Source organism: Ischnura elegans, chromosome 1 (assembly GCF_921293095.1).
Source record: "Ischnura elegans chromosome 1, ioIscEleg1.1, whole genome shotgun sequence".
Taxonomy (NCBI): Eukaryota; Metazoa; Arthropoda; class Insecta; order Odonata; family Coenagrionidae; genus Ischnura; species Ischnura elegans.
The window spans coordinates 1,072,722-1,088,691 of NC_060246.1; the positions used below are offsets into that span (position 1 = coordinate 1,072,722).

The 15,970-nt window shown below is 38.8% G+C and overlaps 1 protein-coding gene across 1 annotated transcript in view; it reads right to left on the reverse strand.

Moving 5' to 3' along the window:
* LOC124154128 (zinc finger protein 497-like) overlaps positions 1–14,809 on the reverse strand; it is a 30,965-nt gene extending 16,156 nt beyond the window's left edge. Inside the window, exons 1-3 of the mRNA XM_046527665.1 lie at positions 14,797–14,809; positions 13,218–13,430; positions 10,158–10,445 (exon numbers count right to left, since the gene is read on the reverse strand). Coding sequence (XP_046383621.1) covers positions 10,158–10,445; positions 13,218–13,430; positions 14,797–14,809 — 514 coding nt within the window. The remainder of the gene's footprint in view (positions 1–10,157; positions 10,446–13,217; positions 13,431–14,796) is intronic.
* Positions 14,810–15,970: the final 1,161 nt, after the last annotated feature.

Here is a 15,970-nt window from a genome sequence, read left to right on the forward strand (position 1 = left end):
CTCTCGAAGATGGACATTAAATTAGTTTTTAATTGGTTGAAGATTCCAAAGGTATTCCTCTACATAGCCCTGAAAAATTCGGAAAGAATATTTTTACTACGCACGTACGGCAAATGTGATTCATTTATTCCATTTGCTCGCAGAATGTCAGTAGCGGCATTCATAGGAAACAAGCAAATAATATCATGTAGACCCCACTGTTCAGCCTTCAGATATTATCAGCAACGTAAAAATAATGTATTTTTTAACACTTCGTGATTTTAATTATAATCGATGTAGAAAAATTCACACAAAATAAGATAAAGGGATAAGTTGAAATAATAGATTGAACTGGGGGATAATAGCATAAAATTGTCACTTAAATCCTGCTAATAGTTCCAGTTTCAAAAATTCTTATAGACCAAGTTCCACGATTTAAGTTTCGATGGCATTTAAAATGCTTCATTTGTACTCCTATTTTCCGCCTTTCATTTCAATGAATTTCATTCCATAGATTTTCAGTCACATATCACATTCTTAAATCGGTTTATCAGAATTCTCTCTTACAAATGGAGTCGTCATTTTGAATCAGAAAAGAATCTTCCAAGTACACCCATGCCTCGTATAGCGCAATTCTGATATAGCGAAAATTAATTCTTCGGGGAAACATCCCAACGCAGTGTAGCCTAATAAAAAAAAATTTAACGCTCCCACGATAAAAGGTTAACTTGCGCTAAGTACGCACGAAATTGCTACAATTTTACGCATATTAATAGTACTGCTTGCTTCATCTTTTTTGTTTATACATTATTCGAAATCCATTGCTGAGCAATGGCCAAAAGCATTACTCGTCATTGAGTCCATATAGCCGGCCTACCGAAGTAGTTTACCTCGTATCCTTAACAGAATGACAATTGTTAATTTAGATCATTAACTATGCCTGGAGCTAGTGGAAGTGAGTTAAAAGAAAGTAATAAGGTTTGAGACGTAATTTTCGTCATCATAGGCTATCGGGCGATTGACTTCCAGGGAGAGGGTCTACGCTTCAGCCCTCAAGGTCATCGGTAATCACGGGGGAGAAATAGAGGGGTGGTGGAGTTGTTTTGAAAAGCATCAACACACAAAAGGGTCTGCTATAGAGTCTCAAACACAAAAGCTTCGTTCCCTCTCAGCAGTCTTAGGCCCTCTGCGTATTAGGAATACAGTTCCGCAGTAGGAGGTCATTTCGATAAAGCCATAAAGAGTAAACGCCCAGAGAAAAATGGCAAAAAACAGGAATGCAGGTAGAAAAATCAAGAAGTTATCAAGGAAAACCATAAACCTAGAAGAGAAATTGTAAGAGGTAAATTGCTTTGAAAATGGAGAGCGTGAAAGCAATATTGCGCGGAAGGTTAAACTCGCGATGTCTTATTCTGAATAAAGACGAAGTTAAAACATTAGTGATCTCAGCTGCACCCACTTCCGCCAAGCGCTCAGCACATACGGAAAGTTCATTTTGAAATACGAATAGGCAAGGTTGGTAATCGCTCCGAGACATTTAGTGAAAAATCCGGTTGCTTTCAGTGTTTTACACGGCAAGCAAGTATTTTCAGTGCGGCGATATCAGGTGAATCTGCAAGTGTTGATTGCGGAGTCGCCGCAACATTTTCTGATTAACTCCAAGCTGTGATTGAAAGTGGCTCCTTTCTTCCTAAATTAGTTTTTAGTGCTGACGAGACGATATTGTTTCGGAAAAGAATGCAATCTCGTTCATTCATTTTCAGGGAAGGAAAACTGCGTCAGATTTCATGGCATTTAAACACTATTTCACGTAGCTGCTAATGCCTAACGGAACTTCAAATTTAAGCCAGCTCTGATTCTACATTCACACACTCGGCGAGCAATGAAATGGTATTCAAATAAGCAATAGCCTGGTATTCGGATGGGCGAAAAAGGGGCCTAGATAAGGCAGTAAATGTTTCTAGGTTGGTTTGAAAATTTGTCAACTGCCGGCAATGCGTTATGAACCCCTGAGATAGCAGAGGTTATCCCACCCGAACAACAGGAGGGAATTTCTAAAGCTCGTACGATTTTTTTTTACGTGAACAAAAATCTTTGAATGCATGCCTACTATCTTTAAAGCTATTTTAAATTATAAATGTTTTTATGAAAAAGGTTTTCTAAGTCTGTTAATAGGAATATATATGGTTTAGAGGAAATTCAATACCCAACGCCTATGCCACCAGGAACGCATCCCTATCTTCCCATTGTTAAAACGCTTTCATATAACGCATTTTCGTATAGCGCAAAGATCCCAAGGAACGCATCCCTTGCGCTATACGAGGCATGGGTGTAATGAAGGTTATTTTCGTTTCCTTCGCAGGTAAGGTTTAAAAGTCACTGCAACACAATAATCTGTTTTGCACAAATTTTAAAAATATCACTCAGCCACTTCCTTACCGAAAGAAATGCTCTTACAAGCAGTTGATGATCTGTACCCCTTTTCCCTCTCCTTTCTCAACGATTTTCGACAATATATTAGGTGAACGCGATTTGTTCAATATTTTTGCTAATGACGTCCAAAGCCATTTTTTCCATAACGTTTATTGCATTGACAAATTCCTTTTCCTCAGCAGCAGAGAAATAGGAAGTCAAAACCCATCACCCTTACTTGGGCGTTGAGATGTGTCTCATTTCCCCAGGGTTCCAGAGACATGTCGTTGTACAGTACTCCTAGGAATTCGGTAAAACAAGGCTGCCCACGAGTAGTTTTGTTCCCGATTGTAGATCATTTAAAGAATATTCAAGACCTTCAATTGAATAGGTTAGTCCAGCGCCCTCCTGAGTTTTCCGTATAGATACCGCCATTATCTACAGCTGAACAAAAAGGTTGCGTTGAAGGAATATTTAAGCTATTGATTAGCGAGGTTAATTTATATAACAAGTATCTCCATGTCATTTTCATTAATTTTCAGGAAAATACGTAGTAAAGTCAAAAAGCCGTTTGATATAATGAAAGAGTAATTTAAAAAGCGCTGGATACTGTCGAATATATTAAATAATTACTAGCAACACCCCTATAGGAGTGGTAGATTCCAGCTGGAGCTAGTAAAAAGTAAATAAAAATAGTAAAATACAGCTTGTGAAAGGCGTTAATTCACTCTAGTTATAGCGGAATATAAACAAAAAGTTATTTTGTCATATTAATGAATTATTTTTACCCGTCCTACGGAATGGATAACCATGAAGGCAATATCGCAAAACAAAAACAAAGGCACCACGCTAAAAATACAAAAGCACTTTCAAAAGATAAAAGCAGAATCATCATTTACATGTGAATAGAATCGCTTTAAATATTGTCGCCACAAAACGTTCTTTGGGTACGTCTGGGACATTTCCCAACGCCCGGGGTACGATAAAGTCTATCTTTACGAAAGGAGCAAACGTGGTAAAATGCCGTCGACGCTGATATGCCAACGAACGCAGCCATTGGAATAGCTATCCGTGCACATGAAATTATTGGAATCAGCCAGCAAAATGAGTGATTTCTGAAATTTGCTTTCATATTAAATGTAATAGGATATTTAAGGCCGTTTAATAGGAGGTACTTCCTCGCGACTCCGATGGATTAATATAAGAACGGGACATCAACGAGCCGCGGCATACCTTTTTTATAAGAGCTTGAACCTTGTAAATGGGAGATAGAGTTTGTTCTAGCCTCAATGCTAGCGAATACGCGTCTTTCAAGATAGTGAAGCCAATATTTTTCTCGGGGTATAATCGTACGACCTTTCAGAAGGATGCTATATAAATTTTCTTTCATGATAGCTTTCACTTACTCCGATGACTTGATGATGAAAGGAAGGGAAAACCTCTGAAAACTAACGTAGCATTGCTGAAGGATATTCTGACAGATGGGGGGACAACATCTGGAGAAATTGATTTAGCCTTACATCATCGTGAGAAATCTCGGAATCTTTTGAAAGAACTTCGCATAAGTACACTCAATAATATATTAATTCCATTTAAATTGACATTCAATCGACATTTTAGCCTCACGTATTCACTCTTCACTCATTATATGGAGATTTCTCTCGCAGTTTCTTCAGATTTCCTTATTAAATCGTTCAAATGGAATTATTGTTGAGAGAATTTATAATAAGTAATCGACAATACTAACACAGACTCATGTAAAATCCCTTTTCAGGAATATCTGAGGACCTAATTACCCCCTTTTCTGTAATTTTGAGGGCCGTATCGAGTGGACGTGAAATAAATGATACGGTTTTCTCAGCTTGTTGTCTGAAAACAGCGACATTCTAAGCTAAAATTATATTTTTCCCTTGATATTTCCGTACCAGAAGGTCCATGATCCCCTGGCGAGTTTGCTTCCCGCATCACTTTTGCCTATTTTTAATTGATATTGTGCTCCTAAACAAGATTGTGGCATACGTCATCCTAAATAAGTTTGATTGCATCTTTACAACACACCGTTGATAAAAACCTTCCTTAATTTAATAATACTTAAGACCTCCGATATTTGGCCAGCTTTTTTCAATTTTAGCCCACTGTGCGTCGTGTCCTTGGCTTTATAAAAACCAAGGGTTTAGATATGCTTCTTCCGAAATGGAGTTTAATTAACTCATTTAATGATTTTGGCTAACTTTTAGAATCCTAGTTTCACGAAGTTCACTCCCATGATGACTTTAATCTTTTTTTACAGTAATATTACGTTTAGTTAACAGTAGTTAATAGTTAATTGGAATAATTTCACCTATTGAATGCAATAACAGCTATATACTACAAAAATAACAAGCAAGAGCGAGGTTTATAAGATAGACATATTTGGCAACAGCGCAGGAAGCCAAAAAGGTACCGCGGTGGTGCTAAATATACAAAATGGATTCCAAAATGATGATCAAATGTAAAAAATATACTCCGGAGGCCATAATGATTGGATATGAAATGATGCCAAAATGTAACCTGTCTGTACGGATTCAAGATGCACGTATATCTCCTGCAAATACATAATTTTCGTAAAACAAAATAGCACACAAGGTAGGAAATCACTCGGTTGTTCAACATACGCGATAATATAGCAATATATATAACTACAGTAAACTCTTGATTTTACGAAGCAGGATTTTACGAAGTTTTCGATTATACGAAGTGATATTGCGGTCCCGGTGAAAAGCCTATGCTAAATACATGGCGCTATTCGATTATACGAAGTTTCGATTATACGAAATTTTTTGAATTTACGAACCACGGCTCGGTCCCTAGGAGCAAATGGCATTCGTTTATACGAACTACGGCGAAAAATTTGTCACCAAAACTAGTTACGCCGGCGTAAGTAGCTAAAAAATCAGCGCTTCCAACTGTGGTCCATCAAAAGTGCGAAATCGTAAATGATAATGCAACTTTGGAGAGAAATGGGTCGCCAAAAATCTCACTGTGGGAATTTAGGGGGAGTAGGAGTTCAGTTAAAATATCGCGGCTGACATTATGCCCCTATTTACGTGCCTGTTCGTAAACATAGCATCGACAATAATTCGTAGTTTAACATGTCAGGAAGGTCGCGCGGAGTATTTCGTACACCCCTAATTAACCCTTTGCACTGCTGTGAACGTACTTCGAAGACTACTTGACTACTTTTCGCCGAAGCACTTCGAAGGGTCCCTAATCTGGGACGCCTTCCTCGACGAGCTCACCCTCGCTGGCCCCTGAAACTGGGCTATTTTTTAATGCATTACCTGACACAACCCTGGGTTTCAAAGGGCAAAGGTGCCATGGGGGGAAAAAGAGTAAAGTGTGTGTTACTGTGGGGCTGTGCGTCAACCAAACGGGCACGGACAAAATAAGCCCGTTGTCATTGGGAAATTTGAAAGGCCACGGTGCTTAAAACATGTAAAATTGGAAGCCCTCCCCGTTTTTTACCATGCAAATAAAAACAGCTGGATGACCCGAGAAATTTTCCAGCAAACGGTTATACGTCTACAGAGAAAAATTGCTGGAGAGAACAGCAAAATTGTTTTAATAATGGATAATGCCACCGTTCATAAATACGTGGAAGATCTAAAATTGGCTAATGTTCGAGTCCTCTTTTTACCCCCGAATTCGACTAGCAAGTCCCAGCCCTTGGACCAAGGCATTATCCAGGATTTTTAAGTCCTATACCGGAAGGAGCTTGAGCGGTATTACTTGCGATGGATCGGTATGTATACATTCATCTATTTTGCTCATGTGCGTTTGGATATCGATTTATATATTTTTATTCTTGATTATCATTCTTTCAAATCTATTTGCTACTTTTATAAATGGGAACAGAAATTAATAACATCCCGAAATGGACGTTGATACAAGAAATCCGCGCCATAATATCTTTCCGTGTATATATTGGCCTTTATGAATGAACAACTTAAATATCTTAAGTACTGGGCTCTATTTACCGCCAATTTATATTTCAGGCTTCTCGTAATGAAGACGCACTTCCAAGTCTAACCATGAACTCTCTTCTCACGTGCTTCCCCGTTCTCCCATGCTGGGGTTCTGTCTTTCCAAAGCCTTCCCTTCCCTCCTGCCGCCTTTGGCTGATCTTGCTGACACCCACCTTACGCATCCCAAACCCCTCCTTCCCCAGCATTTCCCATTCACTCCCTCCCTAAGGAGACTGAGCTTGTGTGCGTCGCAAAAAAATACGGCCCCCAAAAGTAGACTGAGGCAGAGCTGAAGGCCATTTCCCCACCCTTCTTTGTCCTGCCCCCTTCACCAGTCCTTGTGCTGACCACACTTCTTCCCTCAGGCAATCCCCATCCCACTCTTATTCACCCCACCCACTGGGAACGTTCCCCGATTGTGGAGAAGGGCATGGTTCATCTTTACCTGCAACGGGGGGAAGTTATTAACTGGAGAGAGGCGGAAGAAGTATCTTCCACTATCTGGAAAATGGTGCCGCGCTTATAATTGTCTCTCTTCTTCTCAGCTGACTTTTCAATTCAAATTATTTTCTTTGCTCTTTCCACACTATATTTATTTACGATTATGGCGCGACTATTTTTAAGTGCTAAAACTGAGAAAATCTTTTCTCTATGTAAATGATCCTTTGCCTAACTTTCAATACGGCGGAGAAAGGAACACGAAAACTAAATGAGGTGACGGAACAGGTTTTTGCGTGTCATTTTTTGGGAATTCACGCTAGCGAACCAATACTTAACCACGTGGAGAAATGATAAAACGTCTCTTGTAGGAAAACAATCAATGTGGATAATAACGTTCCTATCTACATTTCTCCGATACTGTAAGATGTTTCTCCTGTCGTTTTCCGGTTGGAACCTTGCTCCTGTCGGCATAAAAGGAGAGAAACGTACTATATGAACAGGTCACCTCACACCCGGTATGAAGAATAGAGTCCTGATGAAGAATTAAGTCTTTTTTGGCAACGTCTGCGAAGATGATGGAACACAGTAGTCGGACGGAGAACTCAAACAGAATTTACTTCAAATATTCGCCAGAAGATAATCACATCCTACGTTATTTATGATCGTAATTGAATCTCAGTGAAAATATAGCACATTCTGTTGAAAATACGAAGTAACTCGAAATATTAACTCACGAAGGTTATTTTGGAAACGGGCTAAGACCCTTGTTTTTCTTTTTTTCTCGTCACTGAGCGATAGAGGGCGACATAAATGGCGGTTAGGCCTGCTGCCGCTAAAATTCCGTGGGTGTCAGAAACAAATATCTATCTTTTGCATACTTAATAGTAGCTATTGGCTCCTAACCACAAATTTATTACTGTTAATTCTTATAATAAACATTTCAATTCATTATTTGATTACGTTTTCTAAACTGGTCGGGAATTTCGCGGGACTTTTTAAAAAATTACGGACCAACGTCCGAAAGTCCGAATTTAGCGTACGAAAGTCAAGTAAAAGGTGTCAATTTTGAACGTACGAAAGTGCACGTTGTACGAAAGTCGAGTGTACGAAAGTTGAGGACCGCCTGTACTTAATTTTTTTTAGCTGTAAATGGCTGGTGTCCTAACACCGCCTGCCACACGCCTTTTAGGCGGCTTGCGGGGTATTATGTAGATGTAGATGTATGGAGGTATATGATGTAAAGAGGTTCACGAAATAAAGGTTTTACTGTAAAAGGTTGTAATTATGGAACGAAAACCTCTCTCTATTTCTCTTTCTCATTTTATCGGCCGATTCTGACGACTTCCATGAAAATTGGGCCTGCATTGAATGTGATAAAAAAAAACTTTAAAACACACACCATTATTAAAATTTCCCGGGGCGGGACCCCTGTTATATAAAACTATTTTTGAGGCAAGACGCCCCCCCCTCCCCAAATAACACGGCACCCCTGATTTAAATACATATATAATTTTTCTTTTGATCCATTAATCATAGTTCTAAATTCAAGGTTGAGAGATTTCTTTAAGGCTTTACGAAGAATTTCACAACTATTTCCAGGTTTTTTTTTCACAGTAGATAAAATTCGCGGCTTATTCAAGATTTTTAACCCTTAAACCGGTGACGTGTGGTCTGAGAGACCGCTGCGTTTCTAAAATTGTGAATATTTTCAAAATTAAGATTTCAAAATATCTATAATTCTCGTTAGCTTCATATTTTTGCATAACAAGGACATCCCACTCTTAAAATTTAACATTCATTTTTATTAATTTCTGTAAATTTGCAATTGAACTCGATTAGCGGCCTGTGAGACCGCACGCCACTTACCTAAGAATGCATCAAGAAAAGGAATAAGCGGGATAAATTTCATGGCTACTTACTACTTAGCCTTCCAACTTTAACATTTAAGGCCTTTTTTGAATCTGGCGAAATATGGATACATAAATATAATAATTATAACTCAATTAGTGTTTTTGGCATCAGTTTTTTGATCCTGCTTCAAATCACAATTTTTTATGACAAATTGGTTCGTAATTGGGAGTGTAAAGATTTTAATATAAGTTTTAAAATAGTTAAGCATTCAAAGAAAAATTAAACAAAACAATAAAAATGGCGTAGAAATATTTTATGAATTTTTGGTTTATTGCGGTCTCCCAGTTCATTCAAGTTTGATTGACTCTAATTTATAGGATATATACAATTGGAAGAAGTAAAAAATTTACAATATGCTGACATTTCAATAACATGATAAAATTCTCAAAAAGATGATGCGATAAGTCCAAGAGACTCACCTTGCCCGCATTAGGGTTAAGATATCCAAGACATTGAAGATATTTTGTGCTCTGTGGGCTGGTGATGCGTCAAATAGTACCTTAGTAATACATGATCATCTCGAATACGTACTCCAGGAATAATACGATATCGTATTACTCACAATTAGCAGAAATAAGCACATTTGAATCCGAGCGCTGCCAGCTTTATTAATAGAAGCTCAAATAGTAGTTAATAAACACGGACAACTTTGCTAATCTTACAACAAAACAGAGTAGCCAGAGGCAAATACGTACTTAATGAATTATTAATTTAGCAAATACAGTACAACCTCGATATAACGACACCCCACGGTGCACTAATAAACACTCGCTATAGCGAATAGTTGCTTTACCGGAGGTGGAGCAAATAATAGCCAATATGCCTGTTGCGAACAGATATACAGGAACAGGAGTGGTGCGACGACAGATTAACATCTATCCGATAAACGTAAGCATAAATCCAGAAGAAAGGTGATGTTTCTTTGCATCACTGACTGTCCTTACTCAAATAACGACTAACTATTCAAACAATTTATAAGCGCCGCACTGAATAAAAATCATGCAAAGCATTGTTTCGTCAATCATTATATTTATCGAACGACAGTTTACCACATAAATTTGAGACTGAGCACTCCATTAACTTCATTTCTAACAGATCACTAGCAATTACAGAGGTTAAGGAGTCTTGATGAAAGTCTTCCGGCGGTGAAACCCTCGCTATGGCGAGAGCCAACGTCGAAAGGGTCTCGTAAAAATGAATTTTTTAACACGCCCTTTATAGGGTCAATTGACGGTGCATCGGCTATCCCTCATAATAGCGGGGGTGTCGCTATAGCCCGTACTTGCTTTAACGAGGTTCCACTGTAGTTTGAACTATCATTAATCGATACAGAATAATTTTCAAATAATAAAATAAAATGTGTGACTACTTTCGTTCGTATTAGGGTTAATGAACAAGCACTGCGCTTACCTTTGGGCAATGGGGACACTTGTACGTGACTCCACTGTGTTGCTTCATGTGGATACGCAGAGCATTCATCGTGTTGTACTCCTTCCCGCAGTCTGCGCACTTGAAGTCGTGCAGGTCTTCGTGCGTTGCGCGGTGACACTTGAGGTGGTCCGCCCGCTTGAACTTCTGCGTGCAAACTTCGCAGCTGAAATTCCTCTCCTCCGAGTGAACGGACAGCACGTGGCCGCGCAGGTAGTCCTTGCGCGAGAACTGTTCCTGACAATGGGCGCACGTAAAGGGCCTCAATCCCTTGTGGACAGCATTAACGTGCATCCGCATCGTACGCTTGCGGGAAAACCTTTGAAATAAGCAAAACATCAAATGAGTTAGGGCATTAATGAAAGAGATTTACTATAGAGTGGTTTCCTATAATGTATTTTTTATTGCCTAGATCGAAAGATTATTACTCCTACAGTACTCATTTCATGATCTTAGATTTTTAAATGATGATATCTATTTTTCGCGAGTAAATGAAAAGTGAAAATTTTCAAGCACACGAAAACGCAAAGGCTAAGTATGAATGCTGGGAAAAGACCGTGTGAAATCATTCATATTCAGGCTGCTGCCATGCGAGGCCACCTTGGTGCAAGGCTATGAGCATCGATACGACGCAGGCTGCTAGCAGGTAGCAGAGTACACTGCTAGCAGGTAGTGTATGCCTTAAATAAGGATTATTAATATCCTATCAAACAAAGGAAACTTTCCGACCTTAGCCAGTTTTAATAAGAGATTATTAAGAGAAGTTTCCCTGAGCTCTGTGCCTCATGCATGCATTGGTAATCTCAGACGATGTAAAACTCCTATCTACTCGTGTAGAAACTAGGTCCCAGTGGCGTCACGTGGAGTGGCATCGCATGGGTGCCAATCTGGCCTTTTTCTAATGAGGTTAAAATTGACCATTGCCATTCGTCTAAACTGGGATTTCTAAAACCAAATAATTTGTACATTATGAACGCACTAATGGTGGGTAAGGAATCGCAATCAATAGCTTTCGTTTTCTTTGCTGAAGGAAACTGTACCCTATTAACTTCTTTTCCGTTCTTTTCTCGATAACCCATGATTCTGCTCCATAAATAAGGATAGGTCTTGTTATGGTCTTATAAATTCTCAGTTTGGTTCCGATGGATAACATATTTGATGTTAGCAGTTTGTCATGGTCAATACCAATGTCAATCGCGAAAAACAGATATGGTCATTTAAAAATCTGAAAGTGTGAAATACGTACTCCAGGAGTAATAATCTTTGTATTTAGGCAATAAAAAAATAATAGGAAACCACCCTATTGTTAGAGAGGTCATTCTGGAACCTTTGTAAGTGAGATAACTCTGGGAGCAAGAAAAAAATGACGGTCCCTTGAAGTAGGAATTATCAAGGTTTGACTGTACAGTGAGTCCTCGTTTAACGTAACTTACCATTCCTGAAAAATGTGACGACAAACGAAATGACGTTAATCGAAGCATAATATCCCAAAAGAACAATGTAAAAATTGAATATCGGCTCCTAGACCTCACAATTCCTACACGAAAAAAATGTTAGCATATCAGATCTGGGGCATTTTTTACAGTGGGAATGCCAAACTATGGCATAAATACGAGTTCCTGTCTTTATTGACGACAATAGCAGCAGTGACGTTATTAAATCCTTCTCCATTTTTGTATCTTCCCGCATTTGCTTTTCGGCTTCGCTATGGAGTGCAGTCCAATGAATGCTACCAGACGCTACAGACCGGGGATCCCGTGCCCCAGTCCATAGGCCCTACGTTCGCTACGAGAATTTCTTTTCAGACCGGTCAGGAGCGAAATCAAAATGGCGGAAATGAGCGAGGGCGGGCAAACTGGGATTATGAAATCGAAGAGATGGTTTTAATTGCGAATTAAGGCGGGCGGGCGTCGCCTGGGCATCATCATCACTGAAACATCGTCGCAGTAACAGGAACCAAAATTATTGTGAACATTGTTCTCTTGCACATTTTCTTGGAAATGTCTCTGATGCTAAAATTTGCCAAAACCGTAATCGCAATTAACAATATACACACCGTTTTACACTTTGAATAGACTGACCGTATTACCGCCCACGAAACAAAAAACCTGCAACGCCTGCCGCTTCGCCTTTTTTCTCGCGCGAAATTTAAAATATGTGACGTTATCGCGAAGCGAAGGGGCGATAAACGAATCATGGTCCTAAAATTTTCGTGACGTTATCGCGAAATGACGTTAAATGCGGTGACGTAGAACGAGGACTCACTGTAGACGGTTTAACTCTGGAACCGCCGATCTTTCCAAGCCCACCAAAACCATGGCATGGGACGTTTTTGTCCCATTGATAAAATACTAATAATTGACGTTTTTTGTGGCTTGTGTGAACAAATCACGTGTTCAGGTAATGTTTAAAACGTTTTATTAAGTATAACTAGGATTATAGTAAACTTATTTTGACATGTTGGTTGCAATCTCAGACCTGCAGACACGCCGGGCAGAGATGACGCGGCCGGCGTTGCGTGAGTAGACGGCCGGCGCAGTGCAGAGATTATTCCCTCCTGCACTTCTAACTGGCAGAATAACGATATCTGTGCATCGATCCCCTTCGTAATAAACTGTTATCATGCTAAATAGAAAATAAGTCTACAGAAAAAAACTGAAATTGTATGTTTGCCCCACATGGAACAAAAAAGTCCCATCCTGCGGTTCAAGGTAAATCGTCGTTTTTTTCTCGCAAACCAAACATCATACAATATTTTCGATACAGCTCGAAAGAGCATAAAAAATTAGTATGATCCAGTTACTTTCAAATGGATTAAAACAGGAGTGCATGAATGGCAAACATTTGCAAAGGGCGATGGGACAAAAAAGTCCCGTCCGCGGTTTTAATGTTAATAAATAAATAAAAAGAAAGGAAAGTGACTTGGAGAGACCTCTCACCGTTTTCCGCACTCTTCACATTTGAAGAAGGGAGACTCCTTTGCGCCTTTTGCGTGCACTTGCTTCACGTGGAGCCTCACCTCTCATGCCGTGCTGAACTTGCGTCCACACTCGGAGCACGCAAAGTTGCGCAGGTTGAGGTGTAACCGCATGATGTGCGATTTGAGGCTAGCTTTCTGCTTGAAGACCCTCTTGCAGTGATCGCAAATGAACCTCAGGTGCGTCTTGTATACGTGCTTGGTCAAATCCTTGCGGCTAGAGAACACGCAGTCACAATCTGCGCAAGGGAAGCTGCCAGGACCTCCTGGGACATCTGCTGAATGAATAGATTGTCATTTGTTAGTAACAAAAAAACAGTTGGATTTTAACAGTTGCCATAGGACTTTCTACAGTTACTGTTGAATTTTAATAGTTACTGTTGGATTTTAACAGTTGCCATAGGACTTTCTACAGTTACTGTTGAATTTTAATAGATACTGTTGGATTTTAATAGTTACTGTTAGATTTTAACAGTTACTGTTGGATTTTAACAATTACTGTTGGATTGTCTACAGTTACTGTTGAATTTTAACAATTACTGATGAATTTTAACAATAACTGTTGGATTTTAACAGTTACTGTTGGATTTTAACAGTTACTGTTGGATTTTAACAATTGCCATAGGACTTTCTACAGTTACTGTTGAGTTTTAATAGTTACAGTTGGATTTTAATAGTTACTGTTGGATTTTAATAGTTACTGTTGGATTTTCATAGTTACTGTTGGATTTTAATAGTTACTGTTGGATTTTAATAGTTACTGTTGGATTTTAATAGTTACTGTTAGATTTTAACAATTACTGTTGGATTTTCTACAGTTACTGTAGGATTTTAAAAGTTACTGTTGGATTTTCTACAGTTCCTGTTGAATTTTAACAATTAATGTTTAATTTTAACAGTTACTGATGGATTTTAACAATTACTGTTGGAATGTCTACAGTTACTGTTGGATTTCATCAATTACTGTTGGATTGTCTACAGTTAGTGTTGGATCTTCTACAGTTCCTGTTGGATTTCAACAAATTCTGTTGGACTTCAGCAGTGACTGCTGGGTTTCATCAGTCACTTTTGGATTTTCCACAATTTCAATCTGCAATTTTCACGAATACAATCCAAAATCAAATCTCTGAGGGATTTGAATCAAGTCTTTGACTCCATATTCACAGAATTCTTAAAATTTTAAAAATTCACTGAGTGCATGAATGTACAAGGGCATATTGAAAAGCAAGTTAAATGGAAAGTAGAAGCTTTTACATGGCGGAAGGGCTCCATACATGGCCCTTATATACTGGTTACTAATCTTCCAAAAGGTTCTCATTGAAATCGGTAGGGGGCGCTGTTGCCTCAATCTTCCGACACCAAATAGTTCTTCTTTTGAACGAGTGGCAGCGCGAGGGTGCCCATGGTTTCTAGTTGTAGGAAAATTAACATGGCGAGTATAGGCTAAACCCTGACTTGTGGTGTTTTTTTCCATTTTCTCAGTGGTAAGGAGGCCTTCTGGAGGTTTCATTTTTTGACAGTACGAAACTGAGTTTAGTGGCTAGAAAGTGGTGCTATTAGCTCAGAAAAGTCAGCGATGGTTCAGGAGTAGTGACTTGAAACAAATCCCGTGCCCTCGCTCGTAGTGGGATCCCGTTTACTTACCTGTGAACACCATGGCTTACGACAAGGGATCGTTTTAGTGCGTGGCTTTAAGTCGGTATATAATGCTAAGAAGAAATAAAATTCCAAACTGGGCATTATAAACTCCCATTTGTGGAAGGCGGCGGTAAGTACACTGAATGTTTACATGTTGCATTTTTGAATAAGTTGTTTCTTGTGCATGGTATCTAAGTTATGATAACGGTGAAGGCCCGAAGTGTCACTAATCTTAGCAATTAAGTTTAATAACAATGCAAATGTTTCAACTGCGTGTCCATATTACAGCATTTGTCGAAAATGAAACACCTATCCCGCTCAACATTTTTAGCCGACCTTATTCCAAGATGGCAGAATGTGGTGGACACGTTAATTTTAATTTTGTAAGTAATGTGTGCCGCCTACTGTCCATCGCATGGCACAGTGAGTATTCGCATTTAAAGTTGATATTTTTAAACATTGTTTTGCTCTATCGGAAGTAGAATCAAACTCTTGAAAAGTTATTTTTAAGTTTTTTTATCTGGAATGGACCTGATGTTTTGGTTTGGGTTTCTTGTTTATATACATTACTAGCTGAGAAGCCCTTTGGTTTTGAGCAGCTCGGAGATGAGTTAGAGAATTTGCCTAATTCTTTGTGCATTGAAGTTGGCCGTTGTGCGTGAAAATGCTATTGTTTATTTCTCTTCGTCACAAGGTTCATAAGTTTTGTTCATGGTAGCAGAGAGGAGTACTCCTCGATCGTATCCTACTACACACCGCAAATAAGTGTATTTTTCTCTATCTTAGCCTCTATTTTTAGCGTATATTAGTGCCTTGCAGGGTTAATAGTCTTGAAGAATTTAAATGCATTGCAATTTAAACAACCGATAAATATTATTTTACGTTATTTTAGCTCGATCGGATAAAAACCACATTTATATGATGATTTTTGTATGACAGACACAGACAAACATTAACTTTTTATGTAGGATTCATAGATAAAGCGTAACAGGTATCTCGCAATGTCGCGCACAATAATTTCCTTTGGTTGATTTTGCGTTTAATGTAATTAACTTCATTTTTGCTCTGCCATTTCGAAGTGTTCTATGTTCTACTATGATATGATATTTTGGGAATTACAATTAATTATAATCAATGACCGGAACCAATGACTGTTTTACTCGGGAGCTTTTAAAGACCA